This window comes from Apiospora aurea, assembly GCF_038362705.1.
Source record: "Apiospora aurea strain CBS 24483 chromosome Unknown utg000008l_segment0_segment0, whole genome shotgun sequence".
In the NCBI taxonomy this organism is placed as follows: Eukaryota; Fungi; Ascomycota; class Sordariomycetes; order Amphisphaeriales; family Apiosporaceae; genus Apiospora; species Apiospora aurea.
Window position 1 is genome coordinate 1,988,971 of NW_027117395.1, and position 25,055 is coordinate 2,014,025.

Below are 25,055 nucleotides of genomic sequence, written 5' to 3' on the forward strand. Positions count from 1 at the left end.
TGGAATGCGGGCAGTAGCGGACAGCCCATGGTCCCGTACTGCAGGTGCAATCAACGGCCTTTTTTCTTGGTGTTGTTCGTGCAGTAGTCACCTTAGCAGGCTTGACCAGAAGCCCCGGAAGTCTTCTACTGCCTACCTACTTAAGGTCTAGTGGGGGCACTCGGGGATCGGCGCTTGAATGAGGCATCAAACTTGGGGCTGAAGGGATCGCGATCTGTCCATGCCATTCTCGCAAGTCCGCGCCTGCCATACATACCTACGTACATATAACAGCCCCCCCCCGTTGCATAGCCCAACGCATCCCATATTGGTGCAGCTAGACCGCCTTAGCCCGACCAAATTGGAAGTCATGTCAGTTTAGGTGCAAATCTAAGCCAGTCTGGGAATGCCTTCACTATAAGTGCCTTTGAAAGGACTCTGGCACTGTAACGATTCCACAATACTCGAATGGGATCATAAAGTACGATTATAGTGAATACACATGTACATGTGCCCTCGATCCCTAATGCCTCCACCAGTCGCCGCCAATCGACTGTCCATAGTATCGGGAATCCCGATCCTAAGACCAAACAACTTGAAATACCACGGAAACCCCATCTGGGAGGCCTAGCACATAGTAACCCAACAATAGACGCATGCGCTAGGCTTTCTGCCACGCGACAAGATACTGTTTAGGATCGCCTTGGGCACTTTGATTTTGAAAGGTTATTATGGTTCTATGCCAGCACAGATGATCAATAACAATAAAAAATCAATTAGCTGTTGCGTTTGTGCCAATGAGGACAACACGCCTTGGATAGATAATACAGTTCATCCATTTGCCCAACGCCCTCTCCAGTTGTACCCAGAGAAATCTGCTCCAGCTCCCATTGTTTATAGCTGCTGGGACTATGTACAAAAATTGATGCGTTTTCATAGTTGGTACAGCATACTGAGGGGGCCGCCCCTCTCTGGCATCCTGTTTCGGGGGGTTCCAGGCGGCTGTAGCCGTCTCCTAAAAAGCTCACCGAGAATCGTTGGCACGCGGCGCGGTTGCTGTAGGGAGGTCCATCCCCAAACTACTCCTATCGGTATAATACCATGATAGCGAGCCCGCGTCCTTCAATGCCCTCGTTTACTTTTCGCAGCTATCCAATTGAGGGAGGTTTTGTGGCCCTCTGCCAAATTTCACGCTGAATCATCCGTCCCATGTAGATGCATTTAAAGCAGTTAACTCCGACACCATTTGTCATAATTGTTTGCGAATATGAACAAGGAGGACTATATGTCCAAATCAGACGTGGTATAGTGCTTCATCAAGCGTCGCACGCCTCGCCTAGTGTTCGTAACCGGCGCCTCGTTGCCACGGGCTACAGTAATAGTAAGCAACAGAACATCATCACAATCTCGAGAACTTGACTCACCTAGCTGTCTGCTGCGATCGGGGCCCGGCTGGGCTAGCGTTGTTTTGCTGTCGGAACTGTCCTCCGTTGTACGGACTCGGCGCTCGAGAATCACCGTTGTTGGGGGCTGCGGGGAACAGCGGAACGGAGGGATCCACAGGTGACCTCGGAGGACCCTGGTGGTGGCCGTTGCCTCCCAAAGGAGTCGAGTTCGACATGGGCCGAGCGCCCAGCATGGACGAGTCGGTTCTGCGGCGCATGGAATCGGAAGTAATAGACTCGTTGTCGTCATCCAAATCAAGACCAGGCTTGAAGCCGGCCTTGTCGCCTCGAGCAGTCGCACCAAGGGCTTCCAACTCGGTGGTTCCGGTGAGCTGGCTTTGCGACTTCATGAACGAGGCTCGGTCGTCGGCCATGAATTGGTAACGGGTATCGGGGTTGTTGCGGACAAAGACGATGATAGTCGTGGCAATGACAACCAGAAGGAGAACAAGGGCGAAAATGGCGTTAAAGAAGAATATAATGAGGCCGATGACACCGTTGACCAGGGGTGGCTGGTTGAAAACATCCGAGAAAATCAGAAGGAAAATAGCGTTGATGAAGTTAATGACACAAATGGCGATGTTGAAAGAGTTGGTGCTCTTGTCCATCCATGGTCGCAGGACACTGGCTCCGATCAGGGCAATGGCCTCAATAAGGAGGAAACCAACGGCCTGAGCAGTTCCACTGCCCTGGGCAAAGGCGATGAACATGCTCTTGACCAGAGTGTAGCCCACAACAGGAATGATGAAGTAGTAGGCAGAGGCCCGGAACTGAATGTACAGGAAACCCCACTTGTTCAAGGCCTGGGGATCCGAGAACAAGATGTAAGCAGGGTTGCGGTGCATGGCGACAGAGCGGCGAGCGATACGGATCACCTTGGAGGCAGCCCAGCCCAGAGTAGCGGTCATGCCGACAAAGAAGAACACGGCTAGGACAACTTCGGCGGGCGAGTCAACCTGCGTAAACTCCCAGAGGCAGAGAATGCTCATCTGAGGGTAGCCAATGAGCGTAAGACGGAACAAGATGCCCTTCAAGACCGTAAGCCAGCCGTTGCGGAACTCCAAGAACGTGTCGCCCTTGATCCACTTCTGCTTCGCGGCCAACTCGCACCAGCCCTTGAACGCAGCCACAGACAAAGCGGTGATGAGAACGAACAGGCAGAAGAAGGTCAGCCCAGTCATGAACAGGTTCGTCGTCTCGATGCCAGCCTTGAAAGCCACACGCTGAATTCCGTAGACGATGTAACTGCCGGATCCGGTTTGAATGTTGGCGCGCCTCATGAGTGCGGTAGCCTTGGGCATCATGGAAGCCGTACGACGGAAGACGTTCATGGCAGTCTCAGGCAGGCCGCGCTTTTCGACTTGAACAGATACGGTGGTCAAGGAATCGAAGATGGTGGAAGGGGTTCCGCCAGTAGCACGTTGGTACCATGTGAAGATGTCCTGCATAAATCCAGCCTTGATAATGCCCATTGACCATTGGAAATCTTGAGTCCATGCCTGAACCACGGGGGGTAAATGAACAGCAGTAAGTCCGAGCATGGCTTGAGCCTGGAAGAATCCGAAGAGCGACAATGCACCAGATGCGATGTGAGCGGCAGCGTTCGAGTGGCCCAGACCATTGATAACAGCCGACGAGACGAGAGCCAATCCAGCAACAACGGCCAGAATCCATTTGACACCAACCAAATCGACCGTCTTACCGTTGGAGACGTCGGCCTCCACGCAAGCAACACTTGGACCCCTATCCGTCTTTCCATCCGTCATGTTCAAGAACACGCGAACCGTGGCATCCAAATCGGGGAAGTTGTAGGCGATACTGGGAACTTGCTTGATGGCGGCCGCGTCAACAGGAATGTTGAATTTCAAGGGGATCTTTCCGGCAGTCATGGGACAGAGACCAGCAAGTTTGGTGTCGCAAGGGTTGATGGTTTTGCGCATGATTTCGTAACCGTAGGCGGAAATGGCGAAGTCGAATACCACATGACCTTCTACTGATGATGTCGCAACAATATTGACCGAGGCGGAGTTGTTGTTCGGCGTGAAAACGACGTGGAAAAGACTGGCCGTGAAACTCGAGTCCTCCTGGCACGAGTTGAGAGAGTTGGATGTAAGCATCGGCTCAGCAGAGGCGGTACCAAGAAGCACCGACGCCAATGCTGTTAGAAGGGCCAGCGGCCGCAAGGAAGAGAACCTCATGTTGAGTGATGTCGTGTAAAAAGTGGTGGTGGGTTGATTAGAGGATGTAAGATATCCGGTAGTGTAGAGAGAAGGCCTTTGTCAGCGGTATACAAAGCCCGAAACACGTCCACCGCGTGCTTCTATGTTTCTCTTCGTCCTTTATTGAGAAGCAGATGGTTCGGGCGGCGGCCAAGGATGCGAAATTTGCCCGTCAGTCCGAGTAGGTGTAGTATGAGAGGGTCCGATCCGATACAGAAGCGTGGACGGCCCGAATATTCAAATAGACAGCAGAAGAATTTCTGAAGTAGGTGTAGGTAGCGAGAGTGGTTGGCGACTGAATGGGTAGATATTATCCGTCGTCGTTCGGGAATTTTGAGGTGTGTGTTAATGTGTTTTCGTTGATTTGATGATCGATCGTCCGGTCGTCCAGTCCGAGTCCGCGACCCTTCCTATCAACTCTAAATGAGCGCAATGGTGGCAACGTCACCAAAATGGTTACTAAAAGGGGGCCTGAGGGCCTATTAAAAACGAAAAACGAAGGCGAGCAGAAGAGGATCTGCTCTAGACTCGAGCGAAGTTGATATCAACCCGTTTCACGGAAATGGGCGATTTGGAGTCTTTGAGGGGGGGAAGATGAGGGTTGAGGAATGGGGGAATAGTGGGGGAAAGGGAGGAAGAGGAAAGAAAAAAGAGACTGGACTGGTCGTCTTGGGGATGGCAGCGTGGTGTTGACGGGACAGGAGACAGTCGGGAATGGGAAGGGGGACCTCAATCACAGAAAGCAGGAGGGTTTGGCTTGGCTGGAAACCGGGATGCGCTGGGATGGCCAGTCTGGGCTAGCACTCGTTTGGGAAAGGACCGGTACAAGATAATTGCCAAGCCCAGACATGCAGGTGGGTATGCACCACGAGAATACGGGGGTGGTCAGGGGGCGGGCTGGACGCGCTGTCAGTGGACGAGTTCTGGACGAGACAGTGGCACAAATCAAAACGGGACGCCCGGGGACGTGAGAAGAGTGGGAATGCAGTGTGAGGTTGACCAAATTACGCACTCCCACCATGGCGCGGCCCATGTACCTCGAGCAACCACTGGCCGCATCCCCTGAACTGAGCCTGCCATGCTGCCAACATGGGGTACCTGGATTGCGCCCAAATTTGGGTGCTGGCACCGCCCGCTGCCCAAGTCACTTTTGCTACCAAGCCATCGCCCAAAGGCGCCAAGGGCTGAAGGGTCGACTTCCATGTACAAGCGAGGCCTCTTGCATTTTCCGAAAAGATCGCATCAAGTCGCGCGCGTCCCCCCTCCTGAACTAGAAGCTTGGCTTTCGAGTGCCGCAATGGATGTATTCTAGACGTACCTCTCGACTACCGTACTTACCTCTCAATTGGCGATTGATTGATTCATTGACTGAGACCCAATCACCAGCTGGTTGGAACTGACAGGATTCAATGTTCTGACAGCATTCGTGAGTGCGGGTGGCAGCGGTCCACGCAGAGATGGCTTCCTTTACATTCATCATCATGAGTGTAGAGAGGAGTAGCAAGAGAACCATTCTTTGTCCTTGTAGTTTTTACTTTTGGCTTTTACTTTTGGCCAGATTAAACCTTGCCTGACGAAGAGGCAGCGGTCTGCTGGTCTGCTTTTGCTTCCAAGGCACCAGGGCGAATACACACAATACACGTACAACACTGCTGCTATTCAGGTATGTGCATGCAGATCATAAAGATACATCCATCTAGGAAACAACTATAAAAAAAACGTGTAACCCGCGATGACGGCATCCGCAAACACCAATGTGCATCACCATCTTAACTTCTGGGACAAATATGTAAGGCTGGGGTGACATAAGGGGGGAATATGCTCGCGTTACGAATCAAGGGCCCATCTGATGTTCTGCAGAACCTCTCTTTCGGGGCTTAGTGCACTGTAGCTGGCCGACGATCGAATTTTCGCGTCCGTCAATCGGGCTGCTGGCAGTTCCAGCCGCCATCCCGAAAAACAGGTTCAGGTTCGGGTTGAGGTTCAGTGGGCGGCGTCGTCTGCAATCAACTTCAGCCAGTCACCGTGATGAGACTTCGTGAGACCCGGTATGCCCAGCAGCGGTGCAGCACCAGCAAGAAAGTGTGTGTATGTGTGTGCTGTTGCTGATGCTGCACAAGTCTGCATTCGCCTCTCGCATAGCATGGCAACGTTTCGCAATACTTCGACCTTGACCCCTGCGACAATGCGTGTTTTGGCCGCCGTACCAAGCTAGCAAAGCAGATCACCGGGGTGTGTAGCCCGTGGCCGGGGCTTTTCGCCAACCGCCCATCCCACACCATCTCTTCGTTTTTTTTTTTTTTTTCATCTTTCAATCCCTCTAAAAGTATTTGGTTCATAAGACCGGATGGGTGTTGCACTGCCACCCCTCCGGTTGCCCTGAACTGCGCCTTCCCCAGTCAAGTTTGACCCATTCCAGGGAAATTGGCAGATTGGCCAGCGAGCGGCTCGGCCGCCGGAATGAAATCTAGCATGATTCTTTGGGAAGTTGGGCGTGTGCCAAAGCAGTGCAAATCCCTAATATCGCAGTTGACGAATCTCATCTCATCTCTCGTGATGTGATTGACCTCAATCAACCGTTCCGAGATCTTCTTCACCTCACGCATCTCTGACCCAGCCGCGTAGCCGAGCATCAGCATCGGCAAGCACGCAAGGACTCTGGACTCTGGACTCTGGGACTCTGGGACTCGGCCACACTGGCACCACAGACCCCGACGCCCGTTGACGCCAATAGTTCGACTTATGTACGGTGTAGTGCGCAAAGCTAATCACAAGCCTGGCTGGCAGCTCTTGTTTTGCCGCCAGCCTGCAAGCCTAGAACTCTAGACCAAGGTTGAGGCTCGGCGCGCTCTGGGTCAGGCTTGGCAAGGCTTGGAACTATCGTACAGAGCTCTCCCTTGGCCGGCATCCATCTCAACATCATCCCGAGCGGCGTTCTATTGACATTTTCTTGGCCTCTCGTCCAACCATTGCCTGCCCAGTTTCCTATTAGGCTTGGTCATCGGCAAGTTCAGCTGCAGATGCACTTCACTTGTAGGTCCAGTCCATATCATTGTTGACAATTTGCCAAGGGACCAAGGGACCATTTCTTCAGGCCTCGTAAGCTCGCTGGAGACTGCATCGCGCTACCTAATCTGGCGGGGAAGGGGGTAGAGGCTCCACGAGAATTGAGTGTAGCGGTCGTGTCGAAATTGTTGCCGGGTTCCGCGAAACACCTGCCCACTTCTTTCTTCAACACTTGGGTCTGCGTGGTCTGGAAGTGATTTTCCGTTTCGTCGACACAGATGTGTTTTGATACGGAAGACTCACAGATTACCTGCGTGCCTCTGACAGATTCGTAGATCTCCGGAAGGCCACGGCCTCGGCTTCGTTCTACCCACTTTCTCCCGTGTATCAGCTGAGGGCTAGTTGCAACGTTATTCCCGTTCTCTTGGTCGGCTATCCAGACTTCAGACTTCAGACTTCGGCCTGGCTCCTACCCGAGTCAGCGACCCCTACAAATATCTGTTCACAGCCCTCTTGGCTATTTCTAATTATATGCTTTTTCTTGGTCAAGAAACGAATACTCTAATGTATTATATCATCCTATGACTTATTCAACCCGGCTTGACACGTCTGGCAGTTTGATTGGCTTCTGCCCTTTCTGCTGTTTCTGAGCCCGAGAACGGCTCTGGCGGCTATAAATAAGTACCGTCTGCGATGTTGCACTGGTAAGGAGTCCGTGTCTGGTGATTATGTAATCTTACTTCCAATAGAGCCAATACGGTCTCCTCCATCCTACCGCATTTCTATAGCCGTCAAACCATCGTCGGCGACAACGGCATCTCATATCTCATATTAATGGGGCTTGCTGAATCTGGAGAACCACGTTCGGTCTCTTTCTCTCTCGTACCGAAGCACTGGTACTTGGTATGATTGCCCGGCGCAGCGGCGGGGAGGACCCTTACAACGAGTACTTGAGGTTTACCTGCCAGTGATTTCCACTCGGACGCTCCCAGAGCCTATCACAGGATTTTAACTCCTTACAATCAATCAATCAACCTCGAAATACGCCCAACGACAGTAAGACCTAATGCAGGTACCTATCGTGCCCTACAGTAAAGTGACATCCACACACCACATCACCCCATTTTGGAATGGGAATTCTCGTCAAATGGCAGTGGGCAATTGAACAAAGGACGCGGGGCAGAATGCAGGAGGAACTGTTGGTCGTCGTTTAATTGTTCCTGTAGGCGCCAGGCAGCGGCACATGCCCCCCCTGGTGACAAGTGCGGCGTTACCACGTTGCCTCTTCTACCTATCAAAAGGTGACCCTCCGAGAACCCTTGACAAATGTCAGCGGACATGAACGAAAGACGCGGGGGTATGCAGCGACACTGGGGATGATACGATGCTCCATGAACCAGGTACTTGCATGCAGCCGCTTTCAGAACTATGTAGATAAGTACGGTCCATTTGGAATCCGCGAGCCCTCTTCGCATTGCTTACGGTGAGAACTTGGTATATATTAAACCCTTTCATCCCCTAAGCTAGGGATTATACACAACATCTATATAAAGGTCCCGGGGTGTATATAGTATGTCCTTGATATACAGTCGTAGTATGTATTACACTTCATGTACATTCGTAATACATATATTATACATTAATATCGGTTTTTTTTGTGCTATTATCTGTATGATTATTGATCCACCACCTTCCTCTTTTATTCTGTCTATATATCCGTCCATCTATTCGCAAGCAAGTACGTTTCGCTATGCTAGAAGAGCTGCCACTCCCGATCCCAAGGCTTGTTACCCCTGGAATAATCGATCCCGTGCTTATAGCTGCCCGTCAGCTCCTCCTCGTCGACGCCGCAGTGCGTCTGCCCATCGCGGCCCTCGAACCAGCCCAGGCCGTACGTCTTGCCGAGGCTCTCGAGCTTCCGCACCATCTCGGCGTTGGTGAACTTGGCCGTGCCTACAAAATCGTACAGCATCTTACTCTGGTGCATAAAGGCCAGCACGCTCGAGATGGTGTTGGGCTGGCGCGGTAGGAACGGGTGGCGCCTGCGCACAAACACAACGGTGGCCACAACGAACATGTAGAGCAGAATGAAGCACGTGAGAGTCAGAGAAACGGTGAACGACACGACCGTTTCCTGGCCAGAATTGATGGCGTTTCCCGCGCGACGTGAGTTCCCCGAACCAACATCGTCATGGTTCTTTCTGGTCTGGTCGATAAAGTCCCTGCCGGACACGGTTGCTAGACTAGTTACGAATATCGTAAGAGTCTCGGCAAGAACGGTACCAAAGCCAACCAGGAAGACCATCCAGTGTCTGTTGAAAAGTGCGCATAACGCCACCCAGGCGAATGGCATGGCAGTGTAGTCAAGTGCCAGAGTCTTCGCTGGAGCATGCCTCTTGGAAAGTATGTAATAAGGCTCCATCATCCGAATGTCAGTCTCGAGGGATCCCCATGCCAGTTTGATACAGACTGCAAGAGCGGTAACGACCCAGGGGGCTTTGTCCGTTAGCTCATTCACATTGGTAAACAAGACTATCGGAACAAAAGCCAAGAAGAACAGTATGCCAATGATAAACGGCACACCTCCCGCCGCCCGAAGCATGAGCGGATGAGGGTTCTCGGATACGTCGAATTCTTTGTGCTTCTCATTACCCTTGCTTGTCTTTGGAGACGAGTCGTCCGGCGCCAGCGAGGAGTTGCGGAGAACGTAACGGTGATTCTTGAGTTTATGATGGATGTCCTTGGGTTTGGCGACATCCATATCCTTGAAATCCATCATAATGTGGCTGACCACTGCCATAGAGGCTAGCCCGGCAATACCTTTCACGTCAGCTAGGAGCCCAGACCTCCTACTGTGTAGTTGGTAGAATAAGATGCAGCCCAGAACTGCTATAATCACAAATGTACTGGTAAGGAGTCGGGAGAACACGGCACTCATGACGATAGATTTTGCCACTTGCGGGTTGGCCAGGCGAGCGGTCCTGTCCGGAAGCACTATGATTGATGCAGCCCCTAGTGTAGGAACAAGGGAGACGGCCAGCATCGTTGCGATGGATGAGACTGCCACGGCATAATGTTTGCGTTGTAAGGCGCGGAAAGGCCGTGAAAACCCGAAAATGGTGATGTAGTCGACATTGATCGATTCGGCAGCAAGCGCCCCGCCTTCCTTGGACATTTGATAGAACGCTTCCAGTCGCTGGACTTCTGCATCCGTGATCTGCCATAGCACAGCATATGTGACTGTTACCAGTGTCGGCACAAACCTCAAGACGAAGTAATGAAAAGGATCGATATCTTCAGGTGTGGTAAATTTCAACAGAGGCTCCCGGGTCGATGATAGATAAATCAACTGTACCCCGACGGCGAGAAGGAGGGATAGTAAGATCAGAGCCAGCAGGTATGGCCACCGCATCGAGAAGGGTCTCCAATTAGGCTGTGGATAAAATATTTCTGTGTTTCTGTTCGATTTCGGAAAAGTGGTTTCGCGCATATGGTTGGGATCGACACCGGAAGGAGTTGGGCCAACCATATTACTCAAGTCCACGCCGGACTGCTCGTCGGCTGGCTCTTCGATGATAACTTCTATGACGGCCCCGGTTTTGTTGGCTTCACTTTGCCCCAGACCTTTGATGGTGTCTTTCCTGGTCGTTGGTTTCCGCCTCAGCGTGAGGGAGCGCGAGAAGGTTCGCTTCACCGTAGGGCTGGTCGCTAGCAAGATGTCGCTTTTGATTTGCGTTTTAGGGGCATCGCCAGCCCCTATGCCTCCCGTCAACTGACCACTGGCCTCTTGCTTTTGTAACAACTTTTGGAACTCTTCGTCTTGGGCGCCCATGGGCCCTGAAAAAGATGTCACATCATAGAGGGACCCGTAGTCTTCTCCCTCACTGCCTGCCGGTTGACTTTCAGACGCGCCAAAAGGGGCTGCAGCTTTCAGTAAGGACATGTCATAGCCCTCATCTTCATTGAGGGCATCCCGAGACCTTGCGCGAAAGCTTTTACCTCGGGCATGCCGGGATGGGCTTTCGCCGGCTGTGTCCACTGGCTGATACCCTGCTGGGCTCCTAAGGGGAGTCGACCATAGACCACCAGAGTACGAGGGAATGCCCAGCGTTGACGACTCATATTGCGACTGCATAGAAACCAGAGACTCTCGCCCCTTGATGCGCGAAGACGAATATTCATCGTAGGGGCTCTCCGATATATCCGAGACCTTGTGTGATAAACTGTGACGAGACCGGGCCGTGGTCGACGCTGAGTGCCAGGGGTCGTTCTGCTGCGCCATGGTTCCTATTGCGCCGGTAGTGAGATGTCATCAAAGACCAGATGCCAAATGGTTGGAAAGCTGCTGATGAAATGAGCGATCGTAGTGTAACGAACGGACGCCTGGGTGTAGGTATTGTTCATATGTGGATAGATATGAAGATTACACTGCCAGTCCAGGCGGAAGAAGAGCACTTGTTGGCTGATGGCCAAACAAACAGGCCCAGGGGCTTCTCGGCAGGAAATGGTTCGCAAAGTAAGGTATAGGTTGACGATGAGGGCTTAGTCACAAGACAGAAACAGCCTGCGCTTTCTGCAGTGTTGGTCCAAACCTTCCGGGTCTTGCAAGATAAGGTATACGATGAAGATTTCCCAGCTACGGATAAGGTAGGGTAGGGATGGCAGGGCAAGTTTGATGGCGCCGAGGACAAAGCTTGCCTGCAGGAGCGAAAACAAGGTTACTGGGCCATGAACATGAGATGGAGAAGACAACCCTTGGCTTGGGTTCAGCCCCGAAACGCCAAAAAGTTCGTCGGGTCGCCTGAGGCACCTCAGCCCCCGAAACGGGAGGGAAGGGTGAAGGCCAGCAGGCGGTTTGATCAGCACAACTTGCCAAGTTAGGTGACCAAGGTCGGCCCCGAGTGCCCACGCTCGTCTGTCCGTCGGCACGCCAGCCCAGCCAGCTCAGCATCATCAATAGCTCTGGCGGCAAGGGACAGGACTAGACCTCTTCTGGGAGGCTGGTGAAGCAGGGGGGAGAAGGAGAGAGAAGGCGAGGCCTCGTGCTCCCGCGATTTGGCCCAAAGGGAAGTCGCCAAATTCTGACATGACGGGGTCCCGTCCAATCAGCTTCCCAAACTCTATTTCCGGGAAGGGGGCGGCCTCGTTTTAAAATAGCAGCCGCAAACACTCATGAAGTCGCTTTTGGCAAGCGGCCTTACTGACTGTTTGTGTGTATGTATATCTGCACAGAACAGCCAACTGCAGAAATTTATCATGATCACTCCTGTGGTAACGTCGGGGTGTGTGGAAGGGAGGCTAGATCGGGGGTAAGTCGGCGGGCGGAGACGGATTGATCACTGGCATTCCTACAGCGGAAAGCCTGTGGCGCATAGGTACATGTATGTTATTGGGATATATTGGAGGTTGGGTCACTTGGCACTAATAAACAAATACCTGCTAAGAAGACACCGGATGAACATGTCACATCAACAAACCGGCAAGGAAAAGCAATACCGTTGAGAACTGATAGTTCCCTTGCCCTTCGTTTTTTTATCACCGATGGTGAACCTTGCAGACTGGCCCGTGGTCGGAATGGAGTTGTCGCTCTACCAGGTTCAAATGACTGAGCAGCCTTGGATCGGAACCGTTGGCTGATCGCAGGTCCCAGTCGAGTATATCGTGAGTCACCGTGCAAGAAAGAGTATTTGAGGCATAATCTACGGCCCGGCGGTTTCCAAGATCCGAAACCGTGAGATGGGGTTCTGAAGAAGCTCCCCCGAGTCAGGACCCGACCAAAAGGGGTAGCTTCCGTCGCCCTGCATATATTACCCGGAACAGCATGGTGGGGTCAAAACTACACCAGGCTGCGAATCTCACGTGGTTTTCTTGGGCCGCGAAGAAAGCTATGAACTATGTATACTCGTAGCTTACTGCTGTGTCAAGACCTTAGGTTGGCACATGACCAGCAACAAGAGGTGGAAGATGAATAGAAGCTCTTATGTATCAGTATCCAAGATACTACATCGTTCATCTTGTCATCGCTCTCAAGCCATATAAAGTGAGGGCGAAGAAGAGCGGTGTTTAATGCAAGCCCTCTAAGCTATGATCGAGGCCACAGCAACCCGTCGAAGCAAAACCGACACCCACGGGCGTCAGATGGATGAAAGCTTCGTCCAAAGTCGTGATAGCTTGGAGCAACTTGCCTTCTTCTTCTTCTTCAGCGCCCGCCTCAATACTGCCGCAGCTGCACACCATCCGTGCGTTTCTCTTCCTGTGATCTCGAGATAAGTGCACGCCCATTTGAAATTTTTCAAAACATGTAGACAGACGGCTTGTCTCAATGTCGCCCGCCGGTATAATCCAGCCTAACATCGGGCTAAAAAGTTCTGCCGTTCTCCGCCACAAAACCAACGAAAAAGTAACACGGCAGATTATCGAGTCAGCAGCAAATAATCTGATTCGGGAACTTCAACCAGATCAGTCCAGTCCAGCCCGATGAGTGGCGCTATCTGGAACCAGCGCTACTCCGGACGGGTTCCAGTTCATCAGTAAACAGCAACGAACCCGGGCTCTTGTTCCCGACTCTCCCCAGTCGCTCTAGCAGCTCCGGCCTAGGCGCTGAGTCGTCCTGAACGGAGCCGTTGATCAATCGAAACGTAGGCTCGCACTAAGAAGAAGGAGAGTCGTATCACATAATACCAAGAACTCTTGGTAGTCCAGCGTTACGTCGTAACGCTTCATTACCGAATGCTGACAGTCAGATCTATAGCGTATCGTCGTTTCATCGCTTTTGCAGTTTCAACGTTTGTTCACTTGCTTGCTCCATACTTCTCTACGATAATAAGGCAGCCGATATAGATTGTGTGGAGCAGTGTAATGACCACATAGCTTACTTAGATTGAGAGTGCCCGAGCTCCTCCGCCCCCCCCAGCTTTGGCGCAGATTGCGAAGGGAGAGAGAAAGAAAGAAGGAAAGATAAAAAAGACTGGTTCGACATCGCGTCATTTTCAGAAACCACGTTGATGGGAAGACCGATCGTGTGGTCGTTTGAGCTCTACCGCAACCGCGGATTCGGAGGATCCGACTGTGCTGCGGTGGTGGATATCAACCAGGCTTTGACCGATTCATGGGGCTGCTGAGGATGGGAAAGAAGCTCTTGTTGGCTCGTATTGCGCCAGTGAGAATCCCAATTCGAAATTTCCCTAGGTGATGACGATGGACTAAAATAAATAAGTTAGTAATGCCGCGCGCCTTCTCGAAGGCACCCTGTAATCTCGCACGGGCAATCTCGTAAATGTTAGGCATTCTGACTTCCCAGGTGAGCACGACCCCGGTGAAAGAGTGGGGGACACGATCAGGCCAATTAAAGTCGACGATTAGGTTTGACACAAGAGATGAACACAACACAGACACTGGAACTCAACAATGGTTTGGCAGTTCGCGGGTGAGGCAAGATGAGACGAAACGTCTGTATTTGTGTGTAAAGAGCCAGTTGGATCGTAACGGCTGTGGTAAGATATATATAAGAATTTTAATTTACATTTTCCATTGTCCCGCGAGATGAGAAATGCCATCCAGTGTCCCCCTTGGGATGTCCCCCGTAAACGCCTTGTCCAAGAAACTTGAGAGATATGGTCTTCCTTCAAGGCCGCAGAACGGTGCGTTCAAGCGCCCTGAAAGTATATCCCAAGAAGAAGAAGAAGAAGATTTTGTGACTTCTCGTAACCAGTCGCTTAAGCGCCGGCAACGGCCTCGTTGAGCCACCAAGTGACCTCGGCTCGGCCGACATCGAGGCTGCCGAAGAGATCCTTGAAGGCACCCTCGGTAACATCGATCGAACCCGGCGCGCAGCCAGGGCAGGAGTCACGGATGGTGGCTTGGGTGGTCTTGCCCTTGGCGCTGATGGTGATGGTCTTGTCGCAAAGGATGTTGGCAGGCTGGTCCACACCGTAGCTAGTCTTGCCATTTCCGACCTTCATGAACCAGTCCTTCGAGACTGCGACGACGTTACCCTTGGGGGTGCTGTCGTCGTAGCCGCAAGATCCCATACCGGGCTGGTAGTAGGTGATGTCACCAGTGAACTTCTCAGCGCTGCTGGAGCCTCCACCGGATGAGGGAGCAGAGGGGGACGGAGCTGGCGCGGCCTGGGCAGTGGTCTCTGCAGGCGGGGGGAGGTGCGACCATGGTAGTAGGAGCAGGAGGGGGAGGAGGCGGGGGTGCAACAGTGGATGGCTTAGGGGCCGGAATGAGAGTTGTAGGAACAACGACCGGAGCAGGCGGGCTGGTAGTGACAGGTGCCGGGACTGGCTCCGGAGATGGCTCAACTGGCTTGACAGCTTCCACGGTGGGCTTCACTTCAGGAGCTGAGGAAGGGCTGGGCTGAGGAGGCTCGAAGAACTGAGCATCCGGGGCCTTGCTGGTGGTGGGCTTGGCGGCAGGAGCAGCAGTGGTGGTGGGCGCGGCTGTCGAAGTCGCAGCGTCATCAGCCCAGACTGTCTCAGTCACCCACTCGGTGGTCCATTCGACGACCAGGTCGCGCTTCTCGTGGTTGTGACGGCGGGCATGGCCGTGGGGCTGCGCAATGGCGACGGAGGCCAACAGGGCGGTAGCAAAAGCAGTGGACTTCATCTTGTAGAAGGGTGTTGATGCAAATATCAAAGCAAGTCGAGATGATCAAGGACCCAGCCTGATGGGGGTATTGGGAAGTAATTCCAAGTAGTGTTCTAACTCAAGGAGTGGCTTGTTTTGTCAACGGCTGACGCTTGCAACGGAAGAGTGCAAGTTGATCGTAAGAGGGTATCGTGTCGCAAAGTGCTGTGGAGGTTCGTGACCTAGTCCAGTTCCTCCGAGGAGAATGAGTGTGGTGAGCAGGTGTCTTGTGTAGAGGCCTGAAATGAATGTATACAGTGAGCGCTGCTCATGAAAGGAATGTTGTGGTTGTGTGGTTGGTGATCACAAGGGGGAACTGATCAGGGTGGAGGTGAAAGGAAGTTGGATCTCTTTATCTGCCTCCCTCTGGGCTGGGCCAGCAGGGGCGCCATGGGGAGCGGAACAAAGACAGGCGAGGGAGTCCCGGCGGAGGGCAGGGGGGAGAGAACGTTGCCAGGGTCTGGTCCAAACAATTCGGGCCTAACTGAGTAGAGGGCATCGGCCTAGAGCATCTCGAATCCTGTCCGATGGGCCGACCCTATTGGGTGGATTAGGGTCTAAAACAAAAGGCGCACTTTGGGGCTGGGGCTGGTGTGGGTAAAGTCTGCAAAAGCCTTGAAGAAAAAGACTAGGTAGGTAGTCGTAGAGAGGGAGCGAGCAAGGCAGTTAGTTAGTGAGTTGGTGGTGGCACATCATCACAGGCTGGCGGCCTGCTGGCGTCGTGGACAAACAGAAACCGGGGGGTGCATCCGCTCGACTCTCCAAGGTTGGTACCTTGCAGCCTGCAGGGGGCCACCATGATCCAAGAAGCCAATGAGCGAGCTGACTCTGCCCTGTGTGCTCCCCCTTGAATTAACCTGGATTGGCTCGACACAAGGGCAGAGCGCATCCGTTCCTGGCGATCTCTCCAATCCCCGTTGCGCAACCGGGAGTGGTGGGCTTACAGGCTAAGCTGATGCTCGTCGAGTGCTGTGCTATATCGTGCGTCGTACTACTCCGGGCTACCACCCAACACACCCGTGGCTTGCATTAGTAGGCCTCCATCAGCGCATCCTGCTTGCCCGCTCTCCGCTCGTGTCGCCTTCACGACCAGCCCGAAGAAAACTCTTGCGCACTTCAGCTCCACCGGCCAGGCTTGACTGACACGACTGGCTCCATCCGTACGAGTTGAGCAGCAAGCAATTGCCATTGCCTTTATTAGCTTTCGAGCCTGTTAGCCCCTCGCATGTGTACAGCCTGCCACGGAAGTAGGCACGCAAAAGCAACCGACGGGTGGTCCTAAGGGATTGATCTCCGAGACAGAGATCGGTCGACTAGCAGCCGGTGATGGGTAGCTCATAATTAGAAATATCTAAGCGTAAGCCCTACGGTGCGGCGATAATCATGCTGAGCCTGGCACGACTCGGCGACGCAGTCAGCGGTTGCTCCGAGGGGGGTAACAGTTAACCACACACCACAGCCTGCGAGACGAGGATCGGAGAAAATACAGAAGTTACATGATGAAAACCGAAGTCAGTGGTGCGCGAAAAAGCGGGAGACAACCCGACTGCAAGGAAACACCCCCGCTTTAGGGCCCTCACTGCCCATGTCGCAAATCGGTAGATTGACGGCATATCGCCCTGTCGAGACCAACAGTTGGTCCATGTCTATGTAGTTAGCACCACTACATACTACTAGTATGAGAGATGAAAAAAAAAAAAAAACCTCAAAGCGATCGAGCCACGGTCGGGGGACACGGATCTCGGTTGGAACGCGCAATTGCCTTCTCAAAAACGGGGCAATAAAGCACAGAGGAGGGGGATGGAGATGGGGATGGGGATGGGGGCGCATTTGACCGACTGCAGACGCCGACGGCCAAGCTGAAAGAGCCAGGGAAGTCGGTGTAGCCTAGGCCAGCATTCTTGAGCATCAGTCTCGGAAGGGTGGGCCACTGGACGTCACTAGAATCATAACCCTTCCATTGATACTGGTCTGGGACGTCGCGTTCTATTCACGTTCAAGAAGCACTCTTACCCTCCCGAGTCTTACTTCTAAAACTGTACAGAAAGATGTTCTCGCGGGAGAAGACTTCACGGTCTTGATCGACAAGCTCAACAGTCTGGAAAGCCTTCTGGGCCTTCTTGAGGAACTGCATGTCCGCCCGTCTCCTCTTCTTAAAACAGAAGTAGATGGTTGCAGACGGACACAATGCCAAGAGGTCAGACAGGGTCGCGAGAAGCAAGGGGAATGCAGGTTCGAAGTAGACACAGTCGGCGGCTAGAATGACATCTGGCTTGAAGTTGATCACGTCTGACCCGAGCGGTTCTCCCCTGTTGACACCAACATGCGGTCAGATCATCTGCAATTAGAGATGGCAGATATAGAACAAGAACCCATGTAGGTATACTGGTGGCACGAGTCCAAATTGAGGCCTCGTCGTCGTCGTCGGCAGGATTCCACTTACCAGTTTAATACAGCGGGCTGGACCTTAGAGCCAAGCTTGTTCAATGCCACGTTCTTCTCCATGAGGGGCAGCATGTTAACCTGGTCGGTAACATACACAGGTTGCGTGATGTCGCATCCACTGGCTACACCAAGTCCAACCAGGCCTCCACCGGCACCGAGTTCTAGACTGTCGTCATGACGTGAAGTATCAGCAATCGGCTTCTGCGAATCCATACTCCTCACTCACTTCTCCCCTCTCCCCTCGTGCTGGAAGCCGGAAGCCTGAAGCCTGAAGCCTGAAGCCTGAAGCTTGAAGCTCCACTGGTTTCCTGGTAACAAACACACACAAGAGGATACATGCTAGGGTAACAAGTCATCATGCGCAAGTCGGAACCCACATTCTAGAATTTTGCAAATCGTTTCGGTGGTACCGGAGCATATGCTTTGCCAGGACCATACCAGCTGGCCATGCCTGCCCTCCATTGCCTGACTTCAGGTCTTCGTGTAGCTGAATGGCATCGGCGAGGAGGCCCGAGAAATCGAGATCGGTCGTGGCCGCTGATTTGAGTTCCCGTGGTGGTGCCAGGTCAGTGCCGATGGCAAGTGGTGAAAACTCGGGGGACGGTGACCGCGACGTTTTCGACTCCATGGTGGTTATATGAGGAAGGGAGGAAGGGAAGGGAAGGGCAGGACACATGGCCACTTTTTGAGGGCGATGTTTCAGCAAAGTTCCTCTGGGTCAATACTCTTATCTCCTCCCTCCTCCCTTGCCCTTTGGGCCCTTTGGCTCAAAGGCGGGTTCCCTGAGGTGCAAGAGGTTATTCGACTGGCGGGGTCTGTTAGTGCTAGTCTGCCGGCCCGTTTGTCGGCGATCGTGGATATGACCTCAGCCTCCAGTCCGTTTCCCCCTGCGGCCCTCGAAACAAAATGCACATAGCAGACCGTCCTTAAGCTGGGAGAATCCATCCGACCTTGCAAGAAACCCGATAACGGGCTTCGTATAGCATTTCTTCTTCTTCTTCTTTTCTTCTTCTTTCTGTTATCAAAGAGGAAGAAAAAAATCAGAGGAAACTGTTCTCCCAGTTCGATACATTATTGGAGGGATGGGGGGCCCTGATTCTTCATCTTATCTTGACCCCTCGACGGTCACATACCAAACCAATGTAGGTATCGGTCTTTGGAGGCAACCCTTTGCGGTAACCACGTGCTGGGCCCGGCAGAGGAATTTGACCGTCTAGTAGCTGTGCGGCGAGACATGTCAAATTCCACCACGACGCCGTGACGGTCGACGCGAAGCTATCGCCCTACGCGTTTGGTACTCTATGTGGCATTGCCACCAAGGCCGCCCTTTACATGATGGCTTCTCTCGTAGACAACTTGCTTAAGCTCTCTCTCTACTCTTGTATGGATGATGTGTGTTTTTTCTCGTCGCCTTATAACATTCGTTTGCGCATAGAGCGCTGTATAGTTGGCGGTGGTATGCTCTGTGCATCATGAAATCGCGGCGGACTCTAGTAGCGACGATCTACCTATTCGTCTGCTGGGCTGAATCTTCCCCTCAAGATTATTTCCCAATCAATTCGCAATTGCCCCCAGTGGCTCGCATCTCGGAGCCGTTCTCGTTCACATTCTCTGTCTCGACGTTCTATTCTCCCTACCCGATGTCATACAGTTTGGTGAATGCCCCTGGTTGGCTCTCGATCGACAGCAGCAGCAGACGTCTGTTCGGTGAGCCAAAAGAAGAAGACGTCCCACCTGGCGAGGTAGTTGGGGTCCCTATCAAACTGCAAGCAAAGGACAAGTCGGGCACCACGACGACAAACGCGACGTTGGTGGTGTCAAGAAATCCACCCCCGAAAGTGAAGATTCCGCTTGCCACCCAGGCGCAAGGATTCGGCCCCTTTTCGCTTCCATCGTCACTCCTATTCCATCCGTCAAAACCATTCGCCTTTACCTTTGACCGGAACACGTTCCAGTCAGACGGGGCTTCGGGGTTGAACTACTATGCAGTGTCCGGGGACAATGCACCTTTGCCGTCATGGATCAGCTTCAATCCTCAAACTCTATCTTTCACAGGTGTAACTCCTCCGTTCGAATCATTGATCCAACCTCCGCAGACATTCGATGTACAGTTGGTCGCTTCCGATGTATTCGGATTTGCCTCAGCCCCCTTGAAGTTTTCGTTGGTTGTTGGGATCCATGAGCTCACATCGACATCTCCGTTGATTGTGCTAAAGGCAACCAGGGGGCGACAATTCGAATATACAGGTTTAATGAATGCCGTGAGGCTCGACAACAGACCGATAAGGCCCGCGGAAGTGAGGTCGATAACAGCATCCAGTCTTCCCAGTTGGCTTGCGTTCAATAAAGAGACTTGGAGGTTGAGTGGCACGCCTGGGCAGAGAGCAACTGCGTCGAACATCACAGTGTCGCTGCAAGATACGTTCTCGGACGCCATCAACATTACTTTGGAAGTAAATATTCTCACGGACTTGTTTCGCCAAAACTTCACTGATCTCAACGTCACTGCTGGCACCAGCGTTTCGGTGGATGTGAAGACATTCCTATGGAATCCGGCAGATGTAGACCTGGAGTTGAGCAACGAGCCTGCTGACTCCTGGTTGAAACTGGAATCATCAAGTCTCATTATTTCCGGAACTACCCCAAGTGTGCAGGATGCGTTGGACAGTGCAATTACTGTCACTGCGACATCCAAGAGCACTAAGCAGAAGGAGACGCGCATGATTAAGATACATATCGATCCCAGTGATATTGTGTCAACAACCACCGGCATGCCAGCTCCCACATCGACGGCAACAACCAAAACACATACGACAGATTCTACAGCGAAACCCCCTCTACTGGCCATACTCCTCCCTTTGCTTCTGGTCCTGTTGATTGCGGCAATCGTAGTGCTCATATGCCTCCGGCGCAGGAATCGTAAAGCCGACGAAGGAAGAGACATGGAAGTGTCTGCACCCATTCCCGGCTCATTCGTGCGTCATGACACCGGTGGCCCCGGAAATGGCCTGTGGCATACAATGTTCGACATTGGCTCGTCAAAGAGAAGGCGGAAGAGGAAATACGCCAGCCACGGTGCCGTAACACCGAACTCAGACTCGTCAGCAACATCATTCACAGGCAGTTCGCAAGATAGCTTGAATGAGCACCCAGTGACACAACACCTTGTCGCTTTGGGGCCATCCGACGGCTTACATATGCCGAGATTGGATCACCCGGCAGTCCCTCTACCCTTACGAATACCGGCTGTTGTCCGGTCCGGTGACAGTCTTCTATCAGATACCAGCATAGACGAGGATGAAAACGACATCAGTCGTAGAGATTTTGGATTAAATCATGGCGGAGTCAACAATGAGCGATCCGGCACTGCCTACTTGGATATGCCGATGATACATGAGCCTTTCAGTATCCAGACTACTCCTGAGATTGCATACCGAGCTGGGAGCGACTGTGGCTCAAGTGCCGAGCTCGTAGGGGAGAACATAAGCGTCGCTCTTTCCAGGAACCGCGACTCCACGTTGGGCACCCGTGGTATCAGCAGACGCGTCTCTCGAGCTTGGAAGCAAGGCACCGCATCTAGATTACTGGAGGAGTACAAACGCAAGAGTAACCAAACCACGTCCAGCTCCCAAACGACCCGTTCAAGTCCTTTGACGACCGGCATCGCTGCGGAAAGACCCGTCAACGCCAACACTATCTCAAAGCCGACCATCGTCCACATATCCAGCAGGCCGGGCGAAATACGGCAGATCAGTAGGCGTGTGGATGGGTCAAGCCCGCTGTTCGGAGGCGGCTCTACTGCCAACTCCCCTAGGACCCTGACGCCAATTGCCCAGTCTGCCTCCTCTACAAACAGCGATATCCAAAGGCCACCCCCGGCGCTGCAGTCATTCACGGCCATGTCGCGTGATAATGATGCATCCTGGGACGGGATTACGCGGGACTCATTAGGTATTGCGCACAAGGACCTGAAGCCCCCAGCGAAGCGCAGAAGTGCGTTTAGCAATACCACTGGCCAGGCCCAGGGTGATTTGAATTGGGGTAATCGGAACTCCAGGAGTTTGATGTCCCCTGATCAATGGCTCCGACCAAAGGTGAACAGTGGCGCGGAAGGGATGGGTTTGCCCAGGGCAGCCCCCGGATTATCACTATACCCTAGCATGTCGCCTGCGACCCAGGGGTCCGGCACCACAACTGAGTCTATATCAATAGGCTCCTTGGAGAGCACAGGGCAAACGAGACGAGACGTCCCCCACGGAGGCCAGAACCTCCATGTCGGACGGACACGCAAGCAGCAGCAACAGTATGACCACCCCACCGCCCAGGCGCGGCATACAACAAAACCAACAACGCCATCGCCGATAGGGTGGCCTCGACCAACTGCAGCCCCTCCCCAGCGACCTCTACCCGAGACTCCAACCCGGCGGCCCCTGGCCGAGAGACCGAACGGAGCATCCCGTGGAGGAGCCGGTGCTCCTTGGGCAACGGCAAGGGGCCGGAGCGACATGTTGAAACAGTCTAGCAAGACACTCGCCAGCGAACTTACGAACGGCACGGATGATGGCTGGGAAGACGTGAGGCTGGATGAGTATCCCTCGTCTGTGGGAGGTTCTACTCATGGAAGCTACCCGGCCTTGATTTGAGGGACAGGGCCTTCTTTTTTGCTTTTCTTTATATCTGTCGCTGTCTCCCTGACTGTCTTCTACCGGACGGAACCAAGGGCGGCCAGTTGCTCGTAATGTGTTATCTTGCGGTCTTTTGGGTTTGGCGGGCTGAGAGCTGCTTTGTAGTTCCGGACCAGCGCCGTAAAGGGGCTTTGCGGTTTTCCTCTTTTGTAAAATTCGTAGTCAGCGCTACATCATCAGCATTCAACGGAAGGATCGGGCTTGGCGTAGACAGCAACTTGTTATTATTATCGGAGTCTTCGGTATCTTCCATAATCTCACATTCTCTGGCATGGCCGAACTCCGGCGTACCGCATGGTAGACATTAGCTGTACCGCCTGTGTAGTTGGTGTTCAATCTGTATCCCATTGAAGGCGACTATATCATGTCGTCCTGAACGAATTAGGGAATATTTAATGCCGTAGGATAATGTGTATTCAAATACTAGACATGATGCTTATTCTACTGGATGTGATGCCTGACTCGACTAATAGGTAGGCCTGTCGATTACTCGCGGAAAGTACACCTGCCTATACCAAGGGCAGCACTGTCGCCAGGAAGAGGATAGATAGATAGGCCACATCATCGCCTGTGTCAAGGCTATAGCTGACTCGATAGACTACCAACCCCTGACTGTCCTTTTCGACCAGACGGTGTTCTCCAAACCTACCTGAGAATTGATAATCGTAATCACATAGAAAAATCGTCGAGCAGTCAGTCAAACATATGGTTCCCGGTGTGGATTTGGCTTCTATAATGCCTGCACCCACGCATCTTTCAGGAAGACCTTGGGAACATTACACCCTAGCACCGCAAATGGTATTGAGAGCTAAGCCCCTTGTGTAGTGGAGGTGTGGCAATGTAATGATGCATTCAAAGTCGATTTGACTGAATATTTGGAAGGACAAGTGTGAGTGGGTGCCGTGACGGTGTCATATCTGGGCCAGTATGTATGGCATTGTCTGGTGTCCGGCCTGATGGGATTGTCGAGCTGCATCTGGCCTCTTAGCCTGGACCCCCAATGTTTCTGCGGCCTGGGCCAATCTGTGGCATGGGGACCAGAAAAAAGAAGAAAATTTTCCTGGCTGACGGAATACGTCAGAGCCTGGTGGTGGTTGATGTCTTACTGGAAGTAATTACAAAGGACTCGAGCGCGAACCAAAAAGCAAAAAACGAACCTGGCTTTGCTACTCAACGTAGGTAGTCAGTCACCTACGCAATTCACCGTATGATAAGACACCCAAGGGACTGACAGGGTGAGAGATGATGTCACCGCTAGCGACCCTTACAGCATGAGTAAGGTAAACGAGGGGGGAGACGAACAACGGGACCAAGCTCGACGGACACGGGCCAGAGGACGCCGCCGCCCCCTCGCTCCGAAGAGTCCAGATCCTCGCTTGTCAAGCTAGGTAGGAACCGCCCAAAAATTTGAGAAAAGACACGCGACCAACCGCCGGCTTGGTGATACCGGATTGTGGCCCGCCATACAAAGCTGCAGGTTTCCAGCTATGGATGAATAAGTATTTCAAGAGGAGGATCTCCTGTATGTATGGCTATTAATACTAATAGGAAAAAAAGGGCGCCCCAGTCGCGCGCTTTGATGGGAAAGAAATTTTCCAAACAAAGTGGTGACTGGGTGATGGCAACCACGAACATCTCATAGGACTCCGATGCGCCCACCACCCAACCATGAGCCCACCGCACCCACGATCGATCCACTTTCGTTCGTGGTCGGTCTCATCTCCGGGCGCAGTAGCAGCAAGCAACAGCAGAGGCTAGAGAGGATACAAGTCAGTATAGAATAGAGTGAAGATGAAGCCCGATCAGCCTAGTGGGAACACAGAGAGCGAGAGAGAGCGTCGCCTGCATGTACTGTAGACTCATGGAGATAGACACTCTAGGGAATCTAGACCACTCCTCACTAGGTAGGCTGCTCATCACGTCTTTACCTGACACATAACCCAAGCCCCCAGACGACGGTCTGATTGGTCGAGGATCTCCATGTCAACCAGATGGGATACAGGAATGACTGCCTCTGAATCCGGCGGACGGCGTGTTTGTCATACATACATACATGGGCATAGCATACCCCATCCCATGCTTCTGGATTTCTTTCTTTTTCGGCTTGTCGCTTCATTCGGCTTGAATTCCGGGCCGTAAGTAGGTGAGTGAAGTTTGAAGTTTGCTTGCTTTGATCTCTGGACTCTTCTTTCCAACAAGAGGAATTCTATAGAGCTTGACTTGAGGCATGTATCCATCCAACCAACAAGCGGTGCAGTGGGCATGGAGGTCCCGGTTAGGTACCCGTGCAGACCTAGAAGAACCAGACCGGAAGATGCTATGTCAGTACAGAGTACCTACCTCGGCAATCTCTGAGATAGCAGCAGGCTCATTACCCACCCGTTGTGTACACATATCTCTTATCCGTCCCTCAATACATTGATATTAGGTATCAATTATACAAATCGAATGCATCCCGACCAGTTTGGCCCATTCAGATCATTGCTGGTACGGGGGAATGCGAGGAAGCATAAGCCCGAGTGCAGTTTGACGTTTTATGTTACGAGCCCGTTATGTCCTGCATGCAAGCAAGTACACATACATGTAGTACCTGAGGTCCCTCCTGGACGCATCCATGTTGGATGGTGAGATGCACCATACCTTTG

At 52.7% G+C, this 25,055-nt stretch overlaps 5 protein-coding genes across 5 annotated transcripts; 1 reads left to right on the top strand and 4 right to left on the bottom strand.

Annotated features, from left to right (window-relative positions):
- Positions 1 to 1,315: 1,315 nt before the first annotated feature.
- On the bottom strand, positions 1,316 to 3,622 carry PG986_012087 (uncharacterized protein; the record flags this gene model as incomplete). Its single annotated transcript, XM_066848309.1, has 2 exons — positions 1,316 to 1,349; positions 1,404 to 3,622. The coding sequence occupies 2 exons, from the start codon at positions 3,620 to 3,622 to the stop codon at positions 1,316 to 1,318; spliced, it is 2,253 nt and encodes a 750-aa protein (XP_066695005.1).
- Positions 3,623 to 8,402: 4,780 nt separating this feature from the next.
- Positions 8,403 to 10,931, bottom strand: PG986_012088 (uncharacterized protein; the record flags this gene model as incomplete). The annotated part of the gene is made up of 1 exon (XM_066848310.1): positions 8,403 to 10,931. The coding sequence occupies one exon, from the start codon at positions 10,929 to 10,931 to the stop codon at positions 8,403 to 8,405; it is 2,529 nt and encodes an 842-aa protein (XP_066695006.1).
- A 3,433-nt stretch (positions 10,932 to 14,364) lies between these two features.
- PG986_012089 (uncharacterized protein) lies at positions 14,365 to 15,259 on the bottom strand (the record flags this gene model as incomplete). The annotated part of the gene is made up of 2 exons (XM_066848311.1): positions 14,365 to 14,775; positions 14,813 to 15,259. 2 exons carry the CDS (start codon positions 15,257 to 15,259, stop codon positions 14,365 to 14,367), a joined length of 858 nt encoding a protein of 285 aa, XP_066695007.1.
- Positions 15,260 to 17,276: 2,017 nt separating this feature from the next.
- PG986_012090 (methyltransferase-domain-containing protein) lies at positions 17,277 to 18,353 on the bottom strand (the record flags this gene model as incomplete). The annotated part of the gene is made up of 4 exons (XM_066848312.1): positions 17,277 to 17,589; positions 17,724 to 17,891; positions 17,952 to 18,033; positions 18,164 to 18,353. The coding sequence occupies 4 exons, from the start codon at positions 18,351 to 18,353 to the stop codon at positions 17,277 to 17,279; spliced, it is 753 nt and encodes a 250-aa protein (XP_066695008.1).
- An 844-nt stretch (positions 18,354 to 19,197) lies between these two features.
- Positions 19,198 to 22,368, top strand: PG986_012091 (uncharacterized protein; the record flags this gene model as incomplete). Its single annotated transcript, XM_066848313.1, has 1 exon — positions 19,198 to 22,368. One exon carries the CDS (start codon positions 19,198 to 19,200, stop codon positions 22,366 to 22,368), a length of 3,171 nt encoding a protein of 1,056 aa, XP_066695009.1.
- Positions 22,369 to 25,055: the final 2,687 nt, after the last annotated feature.